This window comes from Vulpes vulpes, chromosome 12 (genome assembly GCF_048418805.1).
Source record: "Vulpes vulpes isolate BD-2025 chromosome 12, VulVul3, whole genome shotgun sequence".
In the NCBI taxonomy this organism is placed as follows: Eukaryota; Metazoa; Chordata; class Mammalia; order Carnivora; family Canidae; genus Vulpes; species Vulpes vulpes.
In genome coordinates this window covers 159,388,037-159,412,162 of record NC_132791.1, presented here as the reverse complement: position 1 = coordinate 159,412,162, position 24,126 = coordinate 159,388,037, and the positions used below count along the sequence as shown (strand labels likewise).

General features: G+C 58.5%; 1 protein-coding gene across 6 annotated transcripts in view; it reads right to left on the bottom strand.

Moving 5' to 3' along the window:
* PRDM16 (PR/SET domain 16) overlaps positions 1 to 24,126 on the bottom strand; it is a 311,670-nt gene that overhangs the window by 13,995 nt on the left and 273,549 nt on the right. For 2 of the 6 annotated variants that reach the window (XM_072731078.1, XM_072731073.1), the window contains exons 5-12: positions 22,925 to 23,027; positions 16,400 to 16,613; positions 14,452 to 14,599; positions 13,810 to 13,963; positions 7,193 to 8,609; positions 4,341 to 4,428; positions 1,626 to 1,795; positions 957 to 1,034 (exon numbers count right to left, since the gene is read on the bottom strand). In XM_072731078.1, the coding sequence (XP_072587179.1) occupies positions 957 to 1,034; positions 1,626 to 1,795; positions 4,341 to 4,428; positions 7,193 to 8,609; positions 13,810 to 13,963; positions 14,452 to 14,599; positions 16,400 to 16,613; positions 22,925 to 23,027 (2,372 nt within the window). The remainder of the gene's footprint in view (positions 1 to 956; positions 1,035 to 1,625; positions 1,796 to 4,340; positions 4,429 to 7,192; positions 8,610 to 13,809; positions 13,964 to 14,451; positions 14,600 to 16,399; positions 16,614 to 22,924; positions 23,028 to 24,126) is intronic. The other 4 variants (XM_072731079.1, XM_072731075.1, XM_072731074.1 and 1 more) reach the window with 3 other exon arrangements.

Below are 24,126 nucleotides of genomic sequence, written 5' to 3'. Positions count from 1 at the left end.
GCCTTGGAGCTCTGTATGGCCGGTTGTTAGGATCTCATGCTGCCAACTTAACACCATGCAAAGCCTTTTTCCCAACGGTGGCCGTCCACCAGACACACCCTGGACAGAATGAGGTCTCGGCATCTAAACCAACTTTTTTCTCTGATTTGCCTCGTGGTCTCCACCACCTGGGTGTCTCATTTTCATTTAAAATGCGAACTCTCAGGCCGCTCCCTCGGCTGGGTCCCTGAAAGCCAGGGTGTCCCCCTCAGTCCTTCTCCTGCCCGACAAAGGCCCTAGGGACCAAGGAGCAGGATCTGCTTCTTGCGAGGCCAGAATGGTCTGCTGGAGCCGCCATGGACTCTGACTCTGGGGTCTAAGCCTCTGACTCTGTGTCTTCAAAACGAGGACGATGCCGGCACCAGTGAATGGGAAATGTGATGGTTCTCGCACTGACGCGCTGTGTGCCTGCTTCTCTCCAGGCCGAAGCCCAGCATCGAGGAGGCACATGGCTTCCATGCAGGGCTGATGCGTGAGTCCCTCAGGACGCCCCCAGCCCAGGCTGGGACCCACAGTTGCATGGAGGTCCTTTTCCACTGCCCACCCGGCCTTGGGCACGTGCCCTGGCCCACCACCCACTCTATGGGAGCTGAGCTGGAGGGAGCTGGGGTGGAGCGAGGCTTCCCCCACAGACCACCCGGGGCCCTGGCTTTGGCTACTGCTGCTCTGAACCCCACCCCCACCCCAGGCAACAGCAGCAGGTGGGAGAGCTGCTCTAAGGCACCCCATTCTGGGAGAAGGCAGGAACCTTCAGGAAGCCCACTGAGCACCTCCTGCCTAATCTTTATAACACCCCAGGGCCCAGGGTCATTGTGGGGCCAGGAGGGAGGGGCCCAGGGAGCCACCTGACACAAGCATGCTGGCTCCCAGCTCACCAGAAGCCTGCCTCCCCCTACCCACGTGGGACAGGCTCCTACCTGTATGGCTGCTCCCCGGTGTGCGTCCTCAGGTGTCTCGTGAGGTTTGCTGATCGGGGGAAGATCTTGCCACAGTACCTGGAGTGGAGGCCCGGTGAGGGGGGCATTAGGCAGCTGCACTGCCATAGGTTCAGGCACCCATGAGCTTTACTGCTGTGGTTCCTCCAACTCGAGGTCTAGGGCCTGAGGTCCCACAGGGGGGCAGGTGGGTTCAGCCCACCCTGGCCTGCTCGGGCTGCGCCCCTTCCCCAGGCAGTGTGTCAGCCAGGGGGCCCGAAGGCAGCCGAGCTGGCTTGGACCCCCTAGGACAGGCTCCTGCAGCCGGGGACAGACACAGCAGGAGTCTCTTCCCAACACTGGGCTTCCCGCCCAAACTCCAGGAGCCCGGGTTAAACGCTGACCAGCATGCCTTGGCTTGGGCCTGACTGGCAGGGCTAAGGCTACATCCCCTGTGCTCACAGGAGCACAGCTGGGGCGGGGGGGGGGGGGGGCGGGCAGGGGACGTCCAGCCTCTGCAGACACACGTGTGGGCAGTTATTGCCATCGGCGAACGGACCGCGTGTGGCCACCATGCTGTGCTGTGGCTGTGACAGCTTTTCCAGGGACCCCGGGCTCCTGTGGCTGCCTGGCCGGAGCTGCCCTCCACCTCGCCCTTGCATCCCACCTTACCTGCAGGTGTAGCGCTCCTTGCCCTTCCTGAGGATGGGGTCCGAGAGCGTGGGGGGCGGGGACCGGAAGTTGAAGGGGTGGTGGGGGAGGGGCTGCAGGGAGCTGCCGGAGTCCGCCTTCATGGCTGCAAAACTCTCCAGCTTGTCTGTCATGGTCTCGATGGCTGACATCTGCCGGCAGGACAGTGGGAAAGACGGGACGTGGGGACTCCTGAGGAGGCCGGCCCCACCCCCAGGGCATCCCAAGTCCTCAGGGACGGAGCAAGGACCAGAAGCTGGAGCAGCCTCAGGCTGTGGGTGGAAGAGGCCTCTCCCAGGCTTCCTGGCCACCACTTTTCCGCAGCCAGCCCTGGGCCTGTCCTTCCCTTCAGCCCGGTGTCAGCCCAGGGCCCAGGCCAGGGGAGCTGGAGCCAGCCTCTGCCAGCCAGCATGCCTCCCTGCCTGGCTCAGGGCATACAGGGGGCAGGGGACAGGCTCCGGCCTCAGGGGACACATCCCCTGACATCTGGCCAGCACTCCTGAGGGCTAACTTCGTTTAAAGACAGAATCACATCCCACTTTTCTCTCCTCTTCTCTCCCTCTCTCTCTCTCTCTCTCTCTTTCCCTCTTTCTCTCTTTTGATAAGAGAGCTCCCTTCATCCTGGGTTAAAAGGGGCCTCGGGCCTGGGCAGTGTCCCCTAGTGGCAGCAGGCCACTATTGCCGGCAAAGTTCCTGGGGAATCCAGCAGCCTAGGGCTAGACACTGAACTGAACCTCAGGAGGAGGATGCCCATGTGACCCAATGCGGGACATGGTGACATGGACCTGAGGAGCCAGCTCTCCAGGCCCTGGAGGTGTCAAGGGCTGGCTTGGCTTGGGGAGGATTCGGGGGTGTGGCACTAGCCACTTCCCCTTGGTCGGCAGAGCTGTGATTGGAGCCCCCAATGGTGCCCATCCCCAAGGGCGTAGGTTTGGGACAGGATGGGGGTAGGGGGGTTGCACAGGCCTCAGGGCCTGTTCTGCTCTCCTTCCCCCTGGGATGCCTGTGCCCTCCTCAGGTGCACGATGCTGCCAGCTGTGGGCTGCCCACCCTGTCCCTGCTGCCCAGCAGGTGGGAGCTACCATCAGCACCGGGACATGGAACCCGGGTGCAAGGACCGCTGCCCACCTGGCTTCCTGTCTCAGTGTTAGCCGCGGCCTTGAAAGGCTCTGGAACTCTGCACACAGAGACTCCCCTGGAGCTCCAGAGGTGGTGAGGGTTTATGGTGCACCCTGCCCCCCAGGGGCTGCACACACGTGTGTCAGGTCTCCCCAGCCAAAGGCCCTGGCAGCGTCCTGCTGGGCACCTCAACACCACGGCTGATGCCTTCATCAGTAGTGAGCCCATACTTTGTAGAGGCCATCAGTTACCATGCCTGAGTGATGGCCTGACCTCAGACCATCTAATGAGGTGGCTTCCTGGTCCTCGTCCCATCCCCCTGCCTGGCACTCTGGCTGGGGGGCAGGCAATGGGGGTGGCAGGGCTGGGGGTAGGGGGGTTCGTGGGCAGGAGAGACAATGGGCAGCCGGCCCCCTGCCAGGCCTCCCATCCTCAGGCCTGGGCGGGTCTCCCTGAGGCTGCCTGCAGGTCTGGCCTGCTGGGCCTGCTCCGCCTGACCAGATATTCCCGGCGGGGCTCCCACAAACACAGGATGCGCCTGGCGGGCTTGTCGGCTCTTTCCAGCCCGACCCGAGGAAAATCAGGGGAAGTTATTAAGCAAACCCTCTGGCCTGGTGAAACAATGGGAGGCCCTAAGTTTAGCTGTGAACCCAGGCAGGGGGCAGGTTTCACCATGGGGCTGTTTGTCCAAGGTGGGAAGGACCAAGAAGCAGAACAATGCTTCAGCCTGGCTCAGGCCACCCCCACCAACTCAGCTCCCAGGACCCCCGAGTGTGCTGGGGGAGGTCTGTGGCTCTGGGAAGGATGCTGGGCCTCAAGGAGTCAGGACAGGTGGGCTCTGGGGGGATGAGGCCGGCCATGAGCTCAGGATTGCCTGTGGGGGGTGTGTGGCCACTGTCCAGAGGGGGAGGTTCTCTTTCCCAACCCCATCCTTAGTCTCGGCGGACAGGCCTGCCACTGCCAGTGCACTCCCTGGGGGGCGGTGTTCCTCCTGCCCACCACCTGCTGGACCCTTGTCCTTGCGGCCAGCCTATCTGATTCTGTCCTGTTCCCTTCCCTCTGCCCTCCCACCCCATCCCCCATGCCCACTGGGTGCCCACTGGGTGCCTGCTGTGTTCAGATCTCTGCTCTCCTGGTCTTATGTATGTGTCCTGCTCATACCCATGCCTCCTGGATCTGTCCCTTTCATCCCCAATCCCTGGACTATCTGCATCTGAGCATCTGTCCACTGCTCCTCCTAGTGCCTGAACTGTGGGTCAGTGAGGGGCCCTGCAGTCTGGGGTCTTTGGTCACCTCTTAGGGACCCACGGGCTGCCCACAGAGCACCACGCTCCTTCCTCACATGTCCTGGCCCATCTCATCCTCTTCAGCCTCATGGGGACCCATCAAGGCTGCAGGGAGAGAATTCCCTGCGCACCTGCCGGGCAGGGGAACTGAGGCCCGCCTCAGGTGTGGCCGGGTCTGAACGGAAGCTCAGGGAGCCTGCCCCCTGCAGAGACCGCCTGTCTGGGCAGCCCATCTGGAGACCACACCCCGCTGCCCTCCCCCCACCCCGGCCTGGCGTGCCACGGGTCTTACCTGGGGGTGGAAGAGCAGTGGGGACGGCCGCAGATACTTCTCCTTCAGGACTCCCACGGGGTCGGTCACCTTCCGCTTCTCTACCCTGCTGGACAACAACGCAGAGGGTTACGTACCTCACCGAGCTGCCCAGGGCTGCGCACGAGGGTGCCCGCCTGCGCCCCAGCAGTCACAGGGCTGGGGGCCTTAGCACGGATGCAGGGGCCACGTGTCTCCCTGACAGTGGTGGTGGGGGGGGTTCATGACCGAGCACACCTGTTCACCTCCACGGCCTCTGAGCCCATACCTGGCCTGAACACTCGCTTCACCTCCTCTACGTGCTCCCTATCTCCACACCCAGGTCCTGGCCCTGGCAAGGATCCCCCGATACCCCCAACCACCCCAACTGTCATCCCGCAGAGTCCCCAGGGCCTCCCTATAGCTGCCACTTTGCACGTGGGGTCTACCTACAAACTCGCAATGGCTGCTGGAGAGGACAATTCTAGAATATTTTCCGAATGCTGCTGACAACTCTGTTCATCACAGAGCAAGTGGAGGAAGCAGCCAGGGCAGGGCGCTGAGGTCCCTCTTCACACTGTCTCCTAGTAAAGCCAGCCTCAGCATCCTCTTGGGGGTGGGGGTTCACAGAGTGGCATGTAGGGAAACCTGCCACTTCTCCGCACACACATATGGCCCTGCTGCGCAAACCCTATACCAGCCGCTCCCGTTGTGTCCGTGAGAGGGCCTGGCTCTGCTGCACAGCTGCCCACCAGGCACCGGCTGGGACACCGAGCAGAGCACGAAGGGGTGATGGCACCAGGAGAGGAGGAGGAGCTGCAGAAGGACAGCACAGCCACCCAGGGAGCATCCCCCCAGGCCTGGGGCCACAGGGAACCCTGCAGGACCACCAGCCTGGCCCAGCAGGAGAGGGTGTGAAGGGTCCCTCACCCCCAGAGAGGCAGTGTCCATTGTGTGGGAAGTTGGCGTGGAGGGCAGCTTGCTCTGAAGGGCCTACCCAGGGCCATCTTCAAAGCTGGGCCATGTTGGACGCAGCCTTTCAGCAAGACGCTGTAGTGTTGGTGGCATGAGCCTATAGCAGGGGGACCCACCTGGGAGAGGGTGTGTGGGGTCTGTGTTAGGCTGGCTCCTGAGCAACCAAGGCCAGCTGACCCCAGGCAGCCACTGGGTGGCCCTGTGTGCTGAGTGCCCAGGGGGTGGCTGCCTGGCTATATTAGGGTTCCCTGAGCCTGGGGGATGGAGGATTGCGGGTTGTGTGTGTTAAGGGTGAGCAGGATCTGGGGGCTGGCCTGTGGGGCTGGTGTGGAGTTTTCCTGGAGTCACCCAGGAGCAGAGGAGGGCCCCAACCCCTAGCTCCAGGGCCCAGCCTGTGGGCAGTTGTGGTCATCCACAATTTGTGTGAAGAGGGACCTTCCAACACCACACATGCTTGTTTACCTTGATGGGCTTGGGGGTGGCAGGGAGACGATGTGGGGGGTAACCTGTACCTGGATACGTTGCTGGCATCTACGTGCAAAGTTGGGACACAGGGATCCCCTCCCTTAGCCGATGGACCTCAGATCCACGCTGGGTCTCAGAGGACCCCTGATAGACCTCACCATCTGTTCTTCTAGCTTCCAGACAAAGGCCCATGGCCCTAACCAAGGTGAGAGGGGGCAGGGGAGCAGTGAGGGCCTGGGGAGGGGGCAGGGGGATTGGGGACAGAGCAGTAGGATGTTAACTCAGAGCCTGCTGATTCCAGCTCTGCGGCCTGAGTGGAAGTTCCCATCACCCTCCTGTCCTCTACATCAGGGTTGTGTGTCTCATGGGGCCCTGGAGGGTCTCTCCCCAGGCCCCCTGATGGCACATTTGCCCCAGAAAGCTAAGGAGCACCTTCAGCAGGTGCAAGTCACCACTTCTCAACAAGCGTCTGGTCAACTCTCTCAGACCATCTATGGATGGCATATTCTGAACAAAACACCTAGAGAGGCATGTTTTCCATCTCCTGTGATGCAGATGTCGGCCCCGAAAGGAAATAGCACTGGCTGGACACAGGCGTCCCCAACCGGCCGCTGACTTGCTCTGGCTTCATTCTGCCCCACAAGTACCCTCAGCTGCTGTGGCCTGTTCACCTGCACACCTGCCTCTTTACCTGCACACTGCAGAGAATACAGGCCACATGTGCCCGTCTCCCCGAGTGCTGGGTGTACACGCATGTCTGCATGTGGGCCTGTCCACATGGGCATGGGCCTGAGCCCCACAGTGGCACCCTGCGCAGGTTCCTGGATCTGCATGCCTGCCCCAGGCCCACCCCATGCACAGCCCTCTCTCCTCCAGGCTTGGCCAGCCCGGCACCCGCAGGACACGTGTGATGGGGATTGGACCCCTCCACCTAATAAACCCACCTGATCAAAGCCCAGACTTTGCAACTGCCCAGAGCTTGGCGAGGGGAATTAAATTTGCCTCTCACCAGAAGGGCTATCACAAAGGTGGGTGCTTATTTTTTGCAAACCCTCTAGAGCTTCCTCCTCCTCATCGTCCTCTTCCTCCTCCTCCCCCTCTTCCTCCTCCTCTCTCCTCCCCTCTGTTGCTCCAGTGGCTTCCCTGGGGCACCAGAAACCCCAGTGGTGGCTCCAGGGGGTCAGTGGGGACCACCAGGGCAGCCTCAGGGAAGTGCAGGCTCTGGGAGCAGAGGAGAGAGCACGGATCTGAGTTTTGCCGAAGGCAGAGCTGGTCCAGAGAAGACGGCTGGAGGCCGAGGGCGGCCCAGGTGAGGTCTGAGGGGAGGCTGGGAGTCCCCTGTGGCTCTTGGCCCAGCTGCCCAGCCAGGCCAGGGCCCCTTTGGGAGAGCAGGGAAAGGCGGGGCGTGTTAATACCTGTAAATGGGGTCCATGAAAAAGGGCGACGGCTTGGCGTAGTGTAGGGAGGGCTGCTGGGGCAGCTGCGCTGGGCATGCCTTGGGCAGCCCCTCCCCAGCCCCCAGCTTGCGCTCCCCGTAGATGTGGTTCTTGCGGGGCTCCCGCCCCCCTCCATTCTGGCTGGCTCGGACACGGCTGCCAATGCTCAGGTCCAGCGGCTGCTCCTCCCCGGATGCCGGGGCCGGGGGCGCCTTGGGCGCGGGCAGCACGGGCTTCGCCTCTTTTGGTTTGGTGGTGAGGTCGAAAGGGGACTCGGCGCTGGGGCCGCCCACCTTGAGGGCGTCCCGGGGTGACCGCGGCTCGGCCTTGACCAGGAGGTTGTGGGCGAGGGAGCGGTCCGCGAAGGGGCAGAGGGCAGGGGGGAAGTTGGGCAGGAACTGGAAGGGGAACACGGAGTGGTAGGGCAGCGAGGCCAGCTTCTTCTCCTGCATGCCCACGAAGCCGGGGCCGAAGTACTTCTCGGCGATGGAGGCGATGGCCTTGATGGAGTCGCCCGCGGCGCCCGAGGCGGCCAGCAGCTGCTCGTCGGGCGGCGGGAAGAAGGCGTGCTGGGAGTAGAAGACCGGCAGCTCGGCCGCCGCCGTCGGGGCCCCCGGGGCCGCCGCGCCGCCCCCGCACTCGGGCTTGGCCTCCGCCGCCTTGCCCTTGTCCTTGGCCTTGTCCCGGTCGCTGTCCACATCGCTGTCCAGGTCCGAGCCCGTGCCGGTGGTCGTGTCCAGGTCGGTACCCGTTGTGGTGTTGACGTCCTCAAAGTCGCTGCCGTCCGACATGTCGCTGCCTCTCGTCTTGAGCTTGTCTGTGTAGGAGTCGTCCAGGCGGCGCTCAAACTTGTCGTCGGGCCCCGCAGCAGCTGTGGCGCCCTGGCCGCTGCTGCTGACAGCGGACACGAGGGGCAGCGCCGGGTTGCCCAGGGGGCTGGGGAGCTTGGCATCCTGGGTGTGGTTCAGGGGGCTCTTGAGCAGCGGCGTGGGAGGTAGCAAAGGCGGCCGGGGGTACAGGGATGGAGGGAAGATGCCCGGGAAGCCCGGGGTGAGGGCGGGGAAGGCAGGTGGAGCCGCCGAGAAGGGCAGGCTGCCGGGGTGTGGCCTGGATGGGAAGTACTCGTTGAAGCCCAGGCTGGCGTGGTTGAGGGTTGGGGGGGGCTTGGCCTTGTCCATCATGGGGCTGGCGGTCAAGGGCAGGCCCGGGGCGAAGATGCCGCCCGGCGTGTAATGGTTCTTGCCCTCACAGAAACGCCGGTGTTTGTTGAGGGAGGAGGTAGTGCTGAACATCTGCCCGCAGTCCTTGCACTTGATCTGCGTGCGACAGTCGGCGTGCATCCGCTTATGTCGGCACAGGTTGGAGAACTGTGTGTAGGACTTGTGGCAGACCTCACCTAAAACATCAGCAGAGAGCAAACACAAACACGATATGAAATTACCAGGAAACCCTGCGGGGGGCGGGGGGCGGGGGGCTGGGCGTGGTGGCGGCCACTGCCATCCAGAGCCGTGAGGGCTGCTGGGTGTGGCACATGTCACAGTGTATGGACCTGTCTGAGCGTGCACAATGTGTGTGTGCATGTGTAGGTGTGTGTATGTGTCTGCGTGCATGCTTGCAATGTGTGTACATGTACCTATGAGTATGTGTATCTGCATGTCATGAGTGTCCGTGCACATGCATTTCGTGTGTGTGCTGTGTCTGCCCATGTGCATGAGTGTGTGTGCGTATGTGTCTGCCTGCATGCTTGTATGTGCATGTACCTGTACCTATGGGTATGTGTGTACATGTGCACTTTGTGTGTGTGCTGTGTCAGCACGTGTGAATGAGTGTGTGCATGTGCACACACCTATGTGTGTGTGCATGCATCCCACCCTGGGGCTGAGCTCCAGTGACCAGCACTGGCTTCCCACCTGGATAGATCTCAAGGCTCCTCGACCTTTCTCAGTGGAAACTGGGGTACCTCTGCTATTTGTGCCATTCCCCGCCAGGAATGTTTGTCACGTGGAGCTGAGGTCCTCTGAGATCACTCCCAGGGTGGATAAAGCCATGGTGTGTAGCCATATGTGCACTGGTCCCCCTCAGCGGGGTTGGTCCTGCAGGGGTTGGGGGAAACCCCAACCACCAGATTGCCTCTCCTGCACTCTGTCCGGGGAGAGAGGCCTCAGGGGGGAGCAGCCCACTCGGGGGAGTCTCTGGGAGTCTGGGCTTCCACTGGCATGCAGTGGCCACCGTCTGGGCCTGGCTTAAAGCTGGGGACAGGAGGGACGCCCAGGCAGGGCTGCGTGGAGTGGGGCTGGCTTCATGTTTGAGTTAAGTGAAGCCTCCCCATATTGGGATGTGGAAGTGGCGCCAGGCTCAGGTTGATGGACACTGGCCTGGGCTCTGGACAAGATGGGCGGTAGCCAGCCAGAGCCACTGGGGGGCCCCGGGGACCCCATCTCGCCACTTTCCCGAGGCCTATGAGTTGAGTGCTGTCAGAAAATCACCAGCTTTTCTTTCTTTCTTCCTTCTCTTGTTTTTCTAACCAGAAAGGGAGGAACACACACGCACGCACACATACACGCGCACACACACACACACACACACACACACACACACACACATACGTTGCTCTCGGCAGGACAATTTGCTTCCTAAATGCAGCCCGGTGGAAACAATGGATCCAGCCTGTTTCTCGTTCACCACAAATCCTGACTGCCTGGTGCCCTGCTATTCTAGCCGGCGCCCGGCCCCACATCGCCGAGTTCTTTCAGCACGGTATCTATTTCTATAAAGGGCCCTGCCTTCCCGTCGTCTGCGTGGTGGGATGCTTTCAAGGCTGAGGGGCAAGAGCATGGCCTCATTGGATCACATCTGCCCTCTTTGCGGGAGGGGTGGGGGCGGTGGCTGATTCAGAGGTGCCGGGCCACGGAGCCGGTCCATAAATACACTTGGGTCACCCACCCGGCCTGGGGGAGCAAGGCCATTTCTCAGCTCAGGCCTTGCTGGACAAACAAGTGACACTGTGCTGCATCTGGCCCAGCTTGCCAGTGCCTGGTTACTGGCTGCTGCCAACCTGAGCTTGGAAACTGGCCTTGACCAGGACCCCCACCTGGGGCAGCTTCCCGAAGGGCCCTGGGCCAGCCCCATGCCTGGTTGTGGGGAGCCTGGGACCCTCAGCTCTCACCCCTCCGCTCACATGATGGTGGGGTCCAGCAGAAATGCCAGGGCTACAGAGACACCTCTGAGAGCCTGAGGTCCCCAGAGCCGGTAGAGGGAGGTGGCTGCCCAGAGGGACTGAGGAAGGCCTGGGCAGCCCACAGTGGACTGGACGTGAGAGGGTGTCCTGGCAGAGGGTGCCCTCAGGCCATGGCAGGGTGCAGGGGGGCCCCCGGCCACTGCTCACAGGTGTTTCCTTTCTGTGTAGGGCACGTGAATGGGTATACACACACACTCACTCTAGAGAAGGTTCTTTTGTGCAAAGTGCCCACAAGGAGACTGACCAGCCATGTGCCCAGATACTGCCCTCCTGTGCACCCCCAGGGAATGAATGCTGCCACAGCCATGTGGTCCATGAGGGCAGGGCTTAGGGGCTCCTAGGCAGGTTTGACTGCAGGACTGAGTGTGCTGTGTGTGTGCACCCAGGTGGTGCCCAGCAGGTGGATGCAGTCTGTGCTCACTAGTGACTGTGTTGCTGTGAGCCTGAGCCCCTCCCAGCCACCCATCTTTCCTGAGAGGTGCCATGTTGTCTGTGCCCCCTGCTTGTTTGCAGAGCCCAACGTGGCCTTTACCAGGGGCCAAAGGATGCTCAGCCGTGACTTGGAGGATGTGCAAAGTCACATTTCACATGTCCCATTCTTGAAATTTGTGCCACCCTATCTGAATGACATGTCTCTGCAAGCAACCTGCTCATGTGTGGGGTTTTCTCTCTAGCTTCACCCCTTTAGCCAAAAGCCAAGGCACCCAGGCAAGCGTGCAGCACAGACCGGAGGTGGGGCTGCTGCCACCTGGTGGGCCTGGCCAGGCTGCTTGCGCTCTGCTGGTCCCCACTGGAGTCCCCAGTGCCGGCAATGGAAACACTGGGCTCAGATCCTAGGAAGGCACCGTGGTTCCCGGAACTTACATTATTACATACACTCCAAGGACACGTCACAAAACTTTGTCTATGTGCCCAGGAAGGTAGTGACTTCAGAACCTATGCACGGTTTCCTGCTCCTAAGCTTACCTAAAAACTCCAAGCTACTATTTGATGTCTCACAGTGGGACTTCCTGAGACTCTTATCTACGGAAAGCAGGACATGCTCCTCTGGTCCCTGTCATGGCTCCCAGCCCCCATCCCACCTTCCCAAAGGGAACAGGCTCTGCTGCACCACTGCTCATGGTCTCTATCCAGAATCTGCAGGTGACAGGAGCAATGACCCCAGAAGACTGGTATCTCCCTGTAGCCGGGCAGTGGAAGCTTGGGCTGGGGATAGTGGGCAGGAGGAGGGCACAGCCTCAGCCACCCAACAAAGGCTTGACCTGCCAGTCTGCATGGTCCCTTTGGGGCAGGTGTCATGCACCTGAACATCATTGGGGATACCACCCAACTCCAGTCCCCAAGCAACCAGGGTTATTCCTCTCACACTGATGCCATGGGGTGTGAGGGGTTCCAGCCCCCTGGCCAAGGCTCAGGGGTCAGGTTGGGGCTGCAACTCCGGCTCTGTAGGGTGGTCATGAGCACCTGGTCACTTAGTGTCCACAAGCTCAGTTTCCATCTCTGTCAGGCGGAGACAGTGTGGCCCTTGCTTGGTGAGAATTTTTGAATATGTTATGAGCTTCTGTGTGTGGATGATGGCTACCTGCAATCCATGTGAACCACCTCGCATAGTCTCCAGTGATGTGAGGACTCAGCACAATTCGTATGATGACCCTGCATGACCTTGTGTGGCGGATGAGCCTATAACCTCATGTGGGTGATGACAGTGAACAACCTCATGTGGGTGATGAGCCTGCACGACCTTGTGTGGATGATGATAGTGAACAAACTCGTGCGGGTGATGAACCTGCACAACCTCGTGTGGAGGATGAGCCCGCGACCTCATGTGGATGATGATAGTGAACAGCCTTCTGTGGGTGATGAGCCTGCGTGATCTCATGTGGAGGATGAGCCTTCACAACCTCGGGTGGAAGATGAGCCTGCAGGACCTTGTATGGGTGATGAACCTGTACGACTTCATGTGGAGGATGGGCCTGCACGTGAACAACTTTGTGTGGGTGATGAACCTGTACGACCTCATGTGGATGATGACCCTGCATGACCTCATGTGGGTAATGATCCTGCATGACCCCGTGTGGTTGATGAGCCTCACAACCTCATGTGGGTGATGAGTGAACAAACTCAAGTGGATGGTGAGCCTGTACAACCTTGTGTGGATGGTGACCCTGCACGACCTCGTGTGGGTGATGAGCCTGCACAACTTCATGTGGATGATGACAGTGAACAACCTCCTACAGGTGATGAGCCTGTACAACCTCGTGTGAGTGATGACAGTGAACAATTTTGTGTGGGTGATGACGTGACTAGCCTCATGTGGGTGATGAGCCTGCACAACCTCGTGTGAATGATGACAGTGAACAACCTCGTGTGAATGATGACGGTGCAAATCACATGAAATGATGGCTTAGCACTATCTTATGTGAATGAGTCAGCACACCTCTAGGTAGAGAGGAATCCTCTGTGGCTTCCAAACTCACTGAGAATAAGGATCATGCTCCCATTCTGGTTCACATTGTCCCGAAGACCTGGCCTTTGTGACCTCTGTCCTCTCTCCTATTACTCCCCCTCACCTCCCCAAAAACATGCTGGCCTCAAGGCCTCTATGCTCCCAGTCCCCATCCCCTGCTAGTGCCCCCTCAGCTCACACCTGCCTTTCCTCCAGGTCTGTGCTAGAATGCCTCCCTTTGACAAGCCATCCTGGCCCCCCACTGTATTCACAGGACGAGCACCCACTGGGGCCAGCCTGAGGTATTGGAGAGCCTCCTAACCCTGTGCCACCATCTCTAGGCTGATATACCTGTCTCACGTGTCATTACTGTTCATATGGCTTAGCATGTATCTCCTGTACTGCATGTAAGCTCCGTGGGGACAGTGGCATTTACAGCTGGCCCCTGCTGCCCTGACAGCACAGGGAACACAGGCTGGCCTTCCTAAGGCTGTTGCGGGGATGAGCAGAACTCCATGTGTGTCACTGAGATCTTCATGCCTCCTGGAGCTCAGTTTGGGGTGTGAGTACAGGGGAGAGAAGGGGAATGGGGGTGGGGTGGGCTGCTGAACCGGTCCTACCACACTGCCTACCACCCACCTCTGGCCACTGTAGGGTAAGCAAGGGGAGGAGCCAAGAACAGCAGGAGGGAAAAATGAGGCCACAGCAAGAGAGATGGATCACAAGATGAGCAGGTGCGGCAGAGCAAAGTGGTGAAGAGGCGGTACCAGGAGAGTGTCCGGGGCCTGGGCTTCACCCAGCAGAGGTTTCTGAGCAAGCAGGGGTCCTGCGAATGGGAGAGCCCAGGGGTTTCATGCCTTGGCCTGACCTCCGAGCAACCCCCCACGGAGGCCAGGCTGGGGGACCACTTACATATGAAAGGTTTGACGGTGCTGTGGATGTGCTTGTGCTGCTTGAGGCCGGAGGATGTGGCAAATGTCTTCCCACAGTCGGGGCAGGCATGAGCCCGGGCGCCGACGTGCTGGGAACGGATGTGCCGCTGCAGGTTGCTGGGGTCCGTGAACACCTGGGGGGACAGACACCATTGCTCACTCCCCTGTTGGCCCCGTTCTGGCCTCTGCTGGGTGGGGCTCTCATTGCTGCTCTGGTCCCTGCACTGAACCTGGCTGGGAGGGGTCTCTGCTGTAGGGATGGGTGACCCCCCCTCCCTTGATGACCTGAGGTGAGCTGCCGAGCCTCCCCCTAGACTCTGTGCCTTTGACAATAATTCCTGGGGCAGCTGTGGCGGGGATGTTCGAAGTGGGAGCTCAGAACATGATTTTGTAAGCAGAGTAGCTCAGACACCCTGGTGAGGGCAGGAGCCCACCCCGGAGAGGATGGGGTCTTGTCCCCCTGGCCTGCTCCCTAGCTGTGTGACCTGGTGTGACCTGGCGCATTCCCTCCTTCCCTGAGGGACCCAAAGGGCTTCAGGTGTCTTGTCTGCTCTGCATACTTCATCTGCATTTCCGTGGGGAGTGCGGGTGGGAGCAGCAGGTGCACATGTGTGTTACCTACCTTCACACAGTTTTCACATTCGAAGCGCTTGCCACTGTCGTGGGACATCTGGTGTCGGATGAGGTTGGACTTCCAGTTGAAGGCCTTGGGGCACTGATCACACTTGTACTCTCGCTCCTCCGTGTGCACAACCATGTGCTGCTCCAGGCTATGCACGGACAGGGGACAGGAGTCATGGGGGGGCCTGCCTGCCCCCTGCCTACTGTGCCCCCTGAGCCCCCCAACCATGCTGGGAGCCAAGAGTGAGTCCCGGCAGCCTGTCTGTCCACCCCCCCCCCCCAGACAGGACGACTGGACGGAGGGGCAGGGGCAGCCCTCCCTTATCACGTGAGGAGGAAGCAATGCCTGCACACAGCTCAGAGACCAAGCATCCGAGACCACTCCTCCAGGCAGCAGAGGCAGGGCAGGACCCCAGCCCACGATGCCCGGCTATACTTCAAGATGATCTTAACCTTGAGGCTAACCTTGGCCCTCAGAAAAGGGGTGCAGAAGCTCCCAACATTGCCACGATCCCCAGAGTGGGGGTGAGGAGCAGGAAAGCCAAGGCCGCCCTGGCCTACCCACCGCGTGCAACGAGGAGGCGGGCTGGGGTTGAACGCGTGGGTCTCCTAATGCGGCCTGATAAGGTGGGAAGATCCCAGCTGCTGGGAAGGGGCGGCTGTGCTCGGATGAAGGAGCAGCAACTGACCCCCTCCTCTCGGGGGACGTCCTGGTTCTCCTCCTGTCCCAGGTGTGACCGTTAATCTCCATGAGCAAAGCAGCAATACATCACGGCCCGTTAATTACGGGGCCCAGCCATCCATTTACATCAGAAACGCTTGGTTCTTGAGCACTGGCAGATTGTATCTTTTTCCCTGTTGTTAATTGTGATTTATGTGTTTATGTAAAGAAAACACGGACCCTCTTGAGCAGCGCTTACCGCTGAGGGCCTCGGTTGAGATTTGCCCAAACGCTTATTTTCTCAGGCATCTGTTCAGGGCAGAGAGTTTCCCATCCCTGGGGGGGCCGTGGTGGGATTGGCGACCGGGTCCCAGCAACACCACAGCCAGTGCGTGACTTGGTGGGGTTTTACTCTGACCTTGCCAGACCTTCCTAGAGAAAGTCTCAAAGGCTGGTGGAGGGGGCCTTGGAAAAGTTGTCATGCTTCCCTGGAGCAATGGGACCGCAGCCCTGGTGCTCTTTGCACAAAGCCCAGGAGGTTCATCTTTCCTTGGGGTTCCCATGGGTCCTCAGAGCTCCCACTTCCCAGGGAAGGGCCAGTTTGTGCCTGCTTTAGGCTGACCATATCCAGCTGTCTCACAGCTGGCCCAGCACACTGTGCCTGGGACAGGTGGGTTCCATCCGTGGGGAGCAGAGGCCAGTGCCTGGGTGTGGGGGTGGGTAAGGGATCCCTCGGTGACCCCTTCCAGCTGCTGCCCAGTGTGTGTCCAGAGGTCAGATTAACCCCGGATCCGAGGGCAGCAGGGTGCTGCCATCCCCTGATCCTGGTCTTGGACTTTGCTACAGAAGTCTCCTTGGGGTCTGGCCTGCATTTCTCACTCTCCTCCCAGCCCGGCTCACAGCTGAGCCCTGACTCCAGAACAGCAGGGCTGGGTATGTCTCTCCCGGGCCACCTGCGGATCTTCTAGGGTGGGGGGCTCCAACCAGGGACCGGGCCTTCACAGCCAGAGCCAGAAATACCTATGGCCTTAGCCAGCCGCTCATGGGCCTGCTCTGTCCCTAATGCCTGATGGGTGGGCTGGGGTACCTGCCTCCAAGGTGTGCCACCCTGGAGGTCACCCTTGTCTTTAGCTGTCCCTGGAGCTCTCAGCTCATCCGTGTGGACAGGACTGAGAGACAAGGACAGACCCCTGCCTTTCTCGGGTCTCCCTCTGTGCTGGCTCGGGCTCCTGGGGTTGGAGGCTGGGGGAGGGGAATAGGGCAGGGGTGGGGGCAGGGGAGGTGGCACCTGTATTTGTTGGGGAACATCCGTTCGCAGTCCTTGCACTCATGGGCCTGCTCACTGCCCCCGCTGCTGAGCCCCTCCGGCTTGAGCTCCTCGCCCAGGCCCTCATAGAGCGTGGCCCCCACGGAGCTGCATGCATACTTCCTGTGGCGCCGCAGGTCCAGCTTGGACTGGAAGAGCTCGTCACAGGCGTCACAGCGGAACGTGGGCTCCTCTGCTAGGAAGAGAGCAGGGGAGGTGGGTGGGGAGCATGAGACACAGGGCCCAGGCACTGGCCCAGGATAGGGTGCAGGGGGACCCCGGGCCCTGCCTCCCACATTGGCTGTTCCTGCTCCTGCTTCCTTCCTGGCTGCTTCTTGGACCGAGGTGTGGCTGCCCCAGGAGCCTGGGACCATGGGGACCCTGTGTCTGCATCGTCAGAAACACGGAGAAGCACTGGGCCCCACCCCGTGTGGCAGGAGGCCACCCCGGGCTCTCGAAGGCCCTGCAAACGGGGAGCAGAGAAGGAAGCTGGCGAGCACTTTGTTTATGAATTAGGAGAAAACACGCGGCAGAGCTCTAATGCATATCATAAATTACTGTCGTCAAGGTCAAACAAATTAAAAGGGGGGCAGCTATTATTAAGTTTACGAGACAGCATCCTGACCACCGTGCCAAACCAAACAGTCAGCTCAAAGCCGTAAATTTCTCCGGGGAGACAACCTCGGGGGCCCATCCCCAGCCCCACCCCAGGCAACAGCCTACCAGTAGCTTCTCCCCAGAGCGGGTGTTCCCCTCCCTGCCCGAGGTGGGGAGAGAACACTTGCAATAAAAGCTCTTGCACAAATGAATGGAGAGATGCGCATGTGTGTGCTTGTAGCAAATGTGGGAATGCGTGTGTGCCTGTGTGCAGGCGTGTAACTATGCAGGTGTGAATGTGTGTATCAGGTGAATGTGGATGTGCAGCTGTGTGTGTGTGCACTGTGTGGCCCAGGTGTGCAGCTGCGACAGTGTGTCGAGTGTGTATTTGAACATACCTGTGTCCATGTCTGTACATCTTTGTGGGAATGTGTAGGTATATTTGGACATCGACCCTGGTTTGTGTTGCTGTCCGTATATATTCATGTGCATGGCTGTGAGTGCGTACATGTGCTTCTGTATGTGGCTACATATGTGAAAGTTTATGTCTTTGCATATGTTCATGTTTGCATGCATGTGCATGAAAGTGTGTGTGGGTGCTAGGGCAGGTGCATGTGTCGTGTGTTAATCTGAATGTCTGCTTCAATGCACACATGTGTGCTGTATGCATGTGTATGTGCATGTTATGTATACACATTTGTGCACGGCTGACCATGTGTTCTGCATGTTAAGTGTGAATATGTGCATATTTGAATGTATGCACATGTGTGTGAATATGCAGTTGGGTATGTGCACCTGTGTGAATGTGTGTGCAGTTGTTCATGTGTGCATGTATTTGTGTGTGAATATGCGCGCATCATGTGACTGTATGTGTGTGATTGTTCTAGGGTGTGTTCGTGTGAATGTGTGTGGGCCAGCATGCCTATGTGTGCAGGAGTGATGTGTGCAGGAGTGAATGTGTCTTTGTGGACCTGGGAATGTGTGTGAGTGTGGATGTATGTGCCTATGTGTCCACAGGGGACATAGAGTGTGTGTGTGAGCATGTGTGCATGGGCAGAGCTGAGCCCCAGTGGCCTTGGGCTAAGCCTCATTGACATCGGGCTAAATGTGGCCCCAAATGGCCTGACCCCGAGGGATGTAGAAGCCAAGGAGGCAGGGAGATGGAGGGGCACAGACATGTTAGAGGGACACCATAAACATCTCAGAGTGCCAAGGAGAGGGTGGGGGAGCTTTGCAGCCTGGGCAGGGGGTCAGGGGAGGAGGCTGGGGAGAACGAGGACCACCTGCTCAGGACAGAAGCTTCACCAACAGTAATGGTGGAGGTGCCGCTCCCGGTGTCTGGCCACTCTTGGCATCTCCACCAGTGGGCACCTGGGTCCCTCCGATCCCTGACAACAAGGGGCAGACTCCATGGGAGCTGGCTCTGAGGTGCACCTGGTTGGGCCCTGGGCGCTTGGATGACACTCTTGGATACACAAATATTACTTCTGTTCACATCCATGCATGGACGTGGATATCCAGGTGACAGGGAAGGGCCCTGGGGACAGGCCGGGCAGATGCTCAGAGGCCAGGTGTGGTGGCCTGCTTGCCGCTGAGAGCCCGCTCTCAAGGAAGCGTTTGTCTGGAGGAATACAACACCAGTGGGGGAAAGGCAGCTCCCGCTGAGTCAGGTTACAGCACTCAGCCAGCACTGGGGCTGAGAGCACGAGGGCCGGCCTTGTTCAGGCTCTGGGGCTCGGAAGTCTCTGTCCCAAACATCTCCCAGAAAGGCCGTCCCTGGAGCTTGCCCAGACACACATGCTGAACTGCAAAATGGATGGAGGGAGGCAAGGCAGCCTGTCCACACAAACCACAGACACGGGGCTGGAGGAGACAGGGAGGGAGGGTATGTCTGCAAACACAACGGCCGGCAGCACCCTGCATCCCTGCAAGAGCAGAGCAGGGGTGGGAGGAATGTGCGCCGCGGGGCCCGTGGCCACCCCGAGTGCCAAGTCCGAGAAGACTCTAAAACAAAAGCCATCCGGGATCCCTGGGTGGCGCAGCGGTTTGGCGCCTGCCTTTGGCCCAGGGCGCGATCCTGGAGACCCGGGATCGAATCCCACGCCGGGCTCCCGGTGCATGGAGCCTGCTTCTCCCTCTGCCTGTGTCTCTGCCTCTCTCTCTCTCTCTCTGTGACTATCAAAAATAAATAAAAATTAAAAAAAAAAATAAAACAAAAGCCATCCAAGCACTGGGCTGGTCCCGGGCACCAGGGTGGACGCCAGGCAGCAAGCAGGCAGAGAGGGCAGCGGGCAGGGAGGATGCAAGTCTACAGAGTGGTGCCCTTGAAGTAGAACTCAGGCGTGTGAAGTCTTCAGGAGAAGGGTCCACTGGGAGAATGATGGAGCAGCAGGGCTGATACTCAAGGTCTGGGAAGCGCCACGCAGCAGGCACCGTGCTAGGAACTCTATGGTGCTCAGACATCTGAGGCTCACATCAAATCCACGCGTGCCTGGGGGGAGACTTACGCCCGTGTTATGACGGGTAAATGGAGGCCGGGACAGACCGGGTGAGTGGCCCAGGGCACCCAGGCAGGAGGTGGTAGAGCTGTGTAACCAGAGCCTGGGCACCGGGCGGGGCCCGGGAAGGAGGGAAGCAGAGTCCCAGCTTCCCGCGGGGCGCCCAGAAGAGCGCCAGACGTGGCATGTGCGCTCGGAACGCCCCGGCATTCCCCTGCAGGCCCTCCTCGTCTTTAGAAATGTGGATTTCCTCTACATCTGAGGACCGAGGACACCATCTCAGAAGGGAGCCGGATACACAGACCCACAAAACTGCCCCTGTGGGTTTGTGCTGACTTCCTGGGGCCCTCCCACCACCGCCAGCACCGTGAGGAAGTGAGAAATGCCAGTTTGCAGTTTACTCTTTCTGGACCCAACTGGGAACAGTCACAGAGGTTGAGATTTGAAAACAAAGACAAGAAGAAATGCCAACCCCACCCGTCCATCACACCGGTCAACTTACTCTTTCGGTTTTGATCTGGAATTTGGATTTAAAATGAAAACTGATCCCGATTCCCGCTCTGGCGGCATTTGAGTTTGAGGACATCGTGGAAGTGAGCGGGGAGGTAAACGTTGCCCTCTTCCCCTGCCCTCTCATCCCTCCATGGACCCAAGTTCAACCCTGAGTGAAGGATGGAGCTGGGGGCTGGCTGTGCACAAGCCTCGCCACCTCCCTCCCACCCCATGCCGTGGTATGGACAGGTGTCCCAGCATCCTCCACGCAGGTAAGGCTGGCACACAGCACAGACGCTGGATGCACCACGAAGGATGCGCACAGCCCGTGCGGTTCCACTGCCCAGCATGATAATTCCATATTAAAAAAAAAAACTAAAAGAATATGCTTTACGGTTATATTATGTTACATCGTATTGTACAGCATTGTTGTCTATCATGTTGTTGCATTGTTATATTATATCATAATCCGCCTCATACATATGCTTTATACGCAATTCAGTGCATCCTCTTGACTTTTTATGGAGGGGGGGAAAAGTTAACAATTTTGAGCCTTTCTCCAAAGAAAAGCATATTTGAATGGAAATGATTTTCTTTATTTTCTCCCAAGAGCAAGAAGCTTTCCTGAAAGAGAAATCTTTCCCCTCTCCGCTGAGAGTAAAAACAAAATAAAAAGTCGCTGGAACTAATGAATCCGAAAGTGGCTTCCCCCTGGTCTGAGTCACTTGCGGGGAAATTGGAAGTGCATTTCTTTACAAAGCTGCGGCTTTGAAAGAGCATTCCCAGGCTCAGATCTGCAGGCCCGGTGCTCTGTGCCCCCAGCGGGCTGGCAAACCGGGGGCCTCCGTTTCTTCCGGGGTACCTGAATGCTGTACCCTGCCCCGCCAGCAAAGGCCCCTGCCCCCAACAGCAGCACACACAAAAAATTGTGATTTGAAACTGAACTCCCTTCATCTAAATCTGGTGGGGGCCCGTGGGGGCCACTGGCTGGGGCAGGAGCTCCACGTTCTCCCCAAACCAGACCGGACCCATGCGTGGCCGCTGACGTGGCATGTGTCAGGTCTGCGTCTGGCCCGTCTATCTGAAGTTCCATCAGCAACTTTTCATGGCAGAGCAGGAATGTAACAGAAAAATAAATCAGTGCCTAATGGCTTCAGAGAGCCGAGGGGGACACAATTATGTGGCATCTACATGCTAATCTACCAGACTGGAGACTCAAAAGCGCTCGAGAGCCCACTCCAAATTCCTGCCGTGATAAGGGGCCTCTGCATTTAGCTGGGGCTGGGATAAAAGATTTTTTATGATAATTATCTTAGTGAGGAACATTTTTGCATTTTCTTTCTGTGCGATTCCGAGTTTAGCTGGGGAGGGGGCGGCCGTTGGGGGGCAAGGGGGTGACCGTGACAGCAGAGAGTATGAAAAGTCAGACGTTTGATGCTGGACTATTATGTGTGGAAAGCAATTAGCCCACAAATGTTTGATGAATTATTAGGGAAATGCGGACCTAGCTTATTTAAGATTGGGGGCCGGGCTGGGGGGAGCGGGTGGTGGTGGTGGATGGCAATCAAGGTTTTTAAAACCTTTTGGAAGAAAGAAGTTTCATTATACAAACGAAATCTCGTCGCCGGGTGCTCCCCTGAGGTAAGTGGGTTTATCTTTCGGAGTTCTTGTGTGCTACCTGAGATCCATAGGTCTTTTCAACAATTATTGTAAGGAAAACGAGACCATCCCCTCACGACCCAGACCCTCAGCCATTTATTTTTCTTTTCTCAACGGCCTAATTAAAACCAAACTTTAGAGGCACGTACAGATAGGATCCGGCTCTGTGGTCTCTGGATCAGAGGCTCAGAGACACGAGCCGTGCACGGAGGAAGGACCCTCCCTGCTGGGTCATGCTCAGGGATCGAAAGGGAAAACCGAGGCAGAGATCTCTGCGTCTGCTCCCGGGCCCACCCAGTGCCATGCCCTCACATGACACTATTAGCGGAACTTGCAGTAAGTGGCGTTAATCATTAAGCCTCTGTGCCTTCAGAGGGGAAGAAAGAAAGACAGGAAGGAGAAAACCAAGCCCCCCCCCTGCCCTGGCCTCGCTAGAAGGGGAGGCTGCTTTTCTTTTCACCCGCGGGATCTCGTTCAGAGAGAAGATGCGGTGTGCTCAGCAGCGGCACTCGGGGAGTTAATGGACCAGTCCTCCGGCTGCCGGCACAGCACAGCGTTCCTCGAATGGACTTAAAGAGTGTTCAAGAATCCCAAGGTGAATGGCACATTGCTTCACAGTGTGGATGAAGGAAAATAAATCTGCATTTCAGAAATACTAGCCTCCGTGCAGCAGGAATTTCCTAGCATCCTCTGAGAAGCACTCGGGCGTGGATGAGGGAGGAAAGCAAGCACCGAGGGGCTTAGGGACCGGCGGTCAGAGGCGGAGGGCAGCAGGAATGCTTTCTGCAGGCAGTTGGAGGGGCTCATCCACCATCCATGCCCCTGTGGGACCCCCTGAGCCCCTAAAACATCTCCATGGCATGAGCTTTGGAGGGTGACGGTTTCCAAGCCACAAAATGTTGATTTTTTTTTTTTTTTAAGTACTGGGGACAGCAAATCATACTGCTGCTGCTGCTGCTGCTGCTAATAATAATAATAATAATACAGTTTTTAAATCCGCACCCCCCCCACCCCGGATTCTACTACGACAGAGCTATAAAGCCACACAACACCCATTCACTCATATCATCTGAAGTCGAATCTTGAACACGGCGTGTAGCTCATATAACCCACAGAACGGAAAAGCACAGCACTTCGGCAGGGAGGTTGTGTGAAGGGGGCTGGTCCTGCCGGCCTGGGGCCCAAGGCTAGCAGTGAGGCCCCTGTCATGTGCGGTGATGTGACAGGAAGCCTCAGGAGCTCCTGCGGGCCGGGGGCTTACCATCCAGACTGGGGGGCACTGTCCCCAGGGAGTATGCGCCTTCCTTCACGTGCACCAGCAGCTCTTCCCCGGGCTCAATGTCCTTGATGACTTTATAATAAATCTAGGACAGAAAAGCAGAGAGAAGGGGTAAGCGCTGCTGTCCTCGTGGCTCAGAGAGCGGCGCTGGGCCCGTACTGCCGAGGCTGCTCATCCCAGGGGCTGGCCCCGCTGGCCACTTGACCTGCCTACTAATTGCTGCTAAGAGGTTCCCCTCTGGAACTTTGTAGATGATGCTTGAAAGGACTAGAGTCCCTTTTATTTTGATTCATCCAGTTGTTGGATATCAGTAAAGGGGATGCAAGTTGAGATCTGTGAAGATCAGCCCAAAAGTTCCCAGGCAGGGTGCGTCCCAGTGGGAAGCATCGGGGAGGCTGGCTCCTTTCGTTGGGAGCAGGGCCTGGCTTGGTCCTCAGGCTCCTTTGCTCAGTGTCTGTGTGAGACGCCCTTTGCTGCGGCTGGGGGCTTGGGGTCTAGAGGGGGTCGACAGTGAATCTGGATATTTTGAAAATGGCCATGAGCTCAGACAGAGTGCTCCACAGGCTGGGGCAGCAGGCCGTGAGTCTCACATGAGTGTGGACACCATTCACAAGGGAAGCCGAGGAACATGTGTGCCTGCAGCAAGCCTGGTGCCCAGGAACCATCAGGGTCCAGATAGGGGTGCCCTTGAAAACAAGGAGGGGTGCATGGGGCTCAGGGCAGTTACTGCAGCCTGGAGCAGCAGACTCTGAGATCTGGGGAGGAGAATTTAGAACGTCCAGCCTCAGTACTCAGCATAGCTCTTTAGCTTGCCCTGGAGGTGTGGCCAAGATCTGGAAAACCGAATGGCTCAGAAGGGCAACAGGGCAGAGGCCATTTGGGAACAGGCTAGAAACGCCTGGATGACTGTGGGAGAGGACCAGGGTCTTCCTTGCCCAGGACCCCCTACCCTCTCTGGAGAGCAGAGACATAGGTCCCTGAGTATGTGTGGGGGGGCAGGTACCAACTCCTCACATGAGTGGGGCTGACCCCAGGGAATATTACATCTCAATTCCAGAAATGTCACACAGCCAAACCACTGCCTACCACCCCGGCACATGCGTATTTGGGTCTCTGTCCCGCTAACAGTAAACAAAGTGCTTTTAGAAGCCTGAAGGCCTGGCCGCAGGACTGTCTAGGAGGCC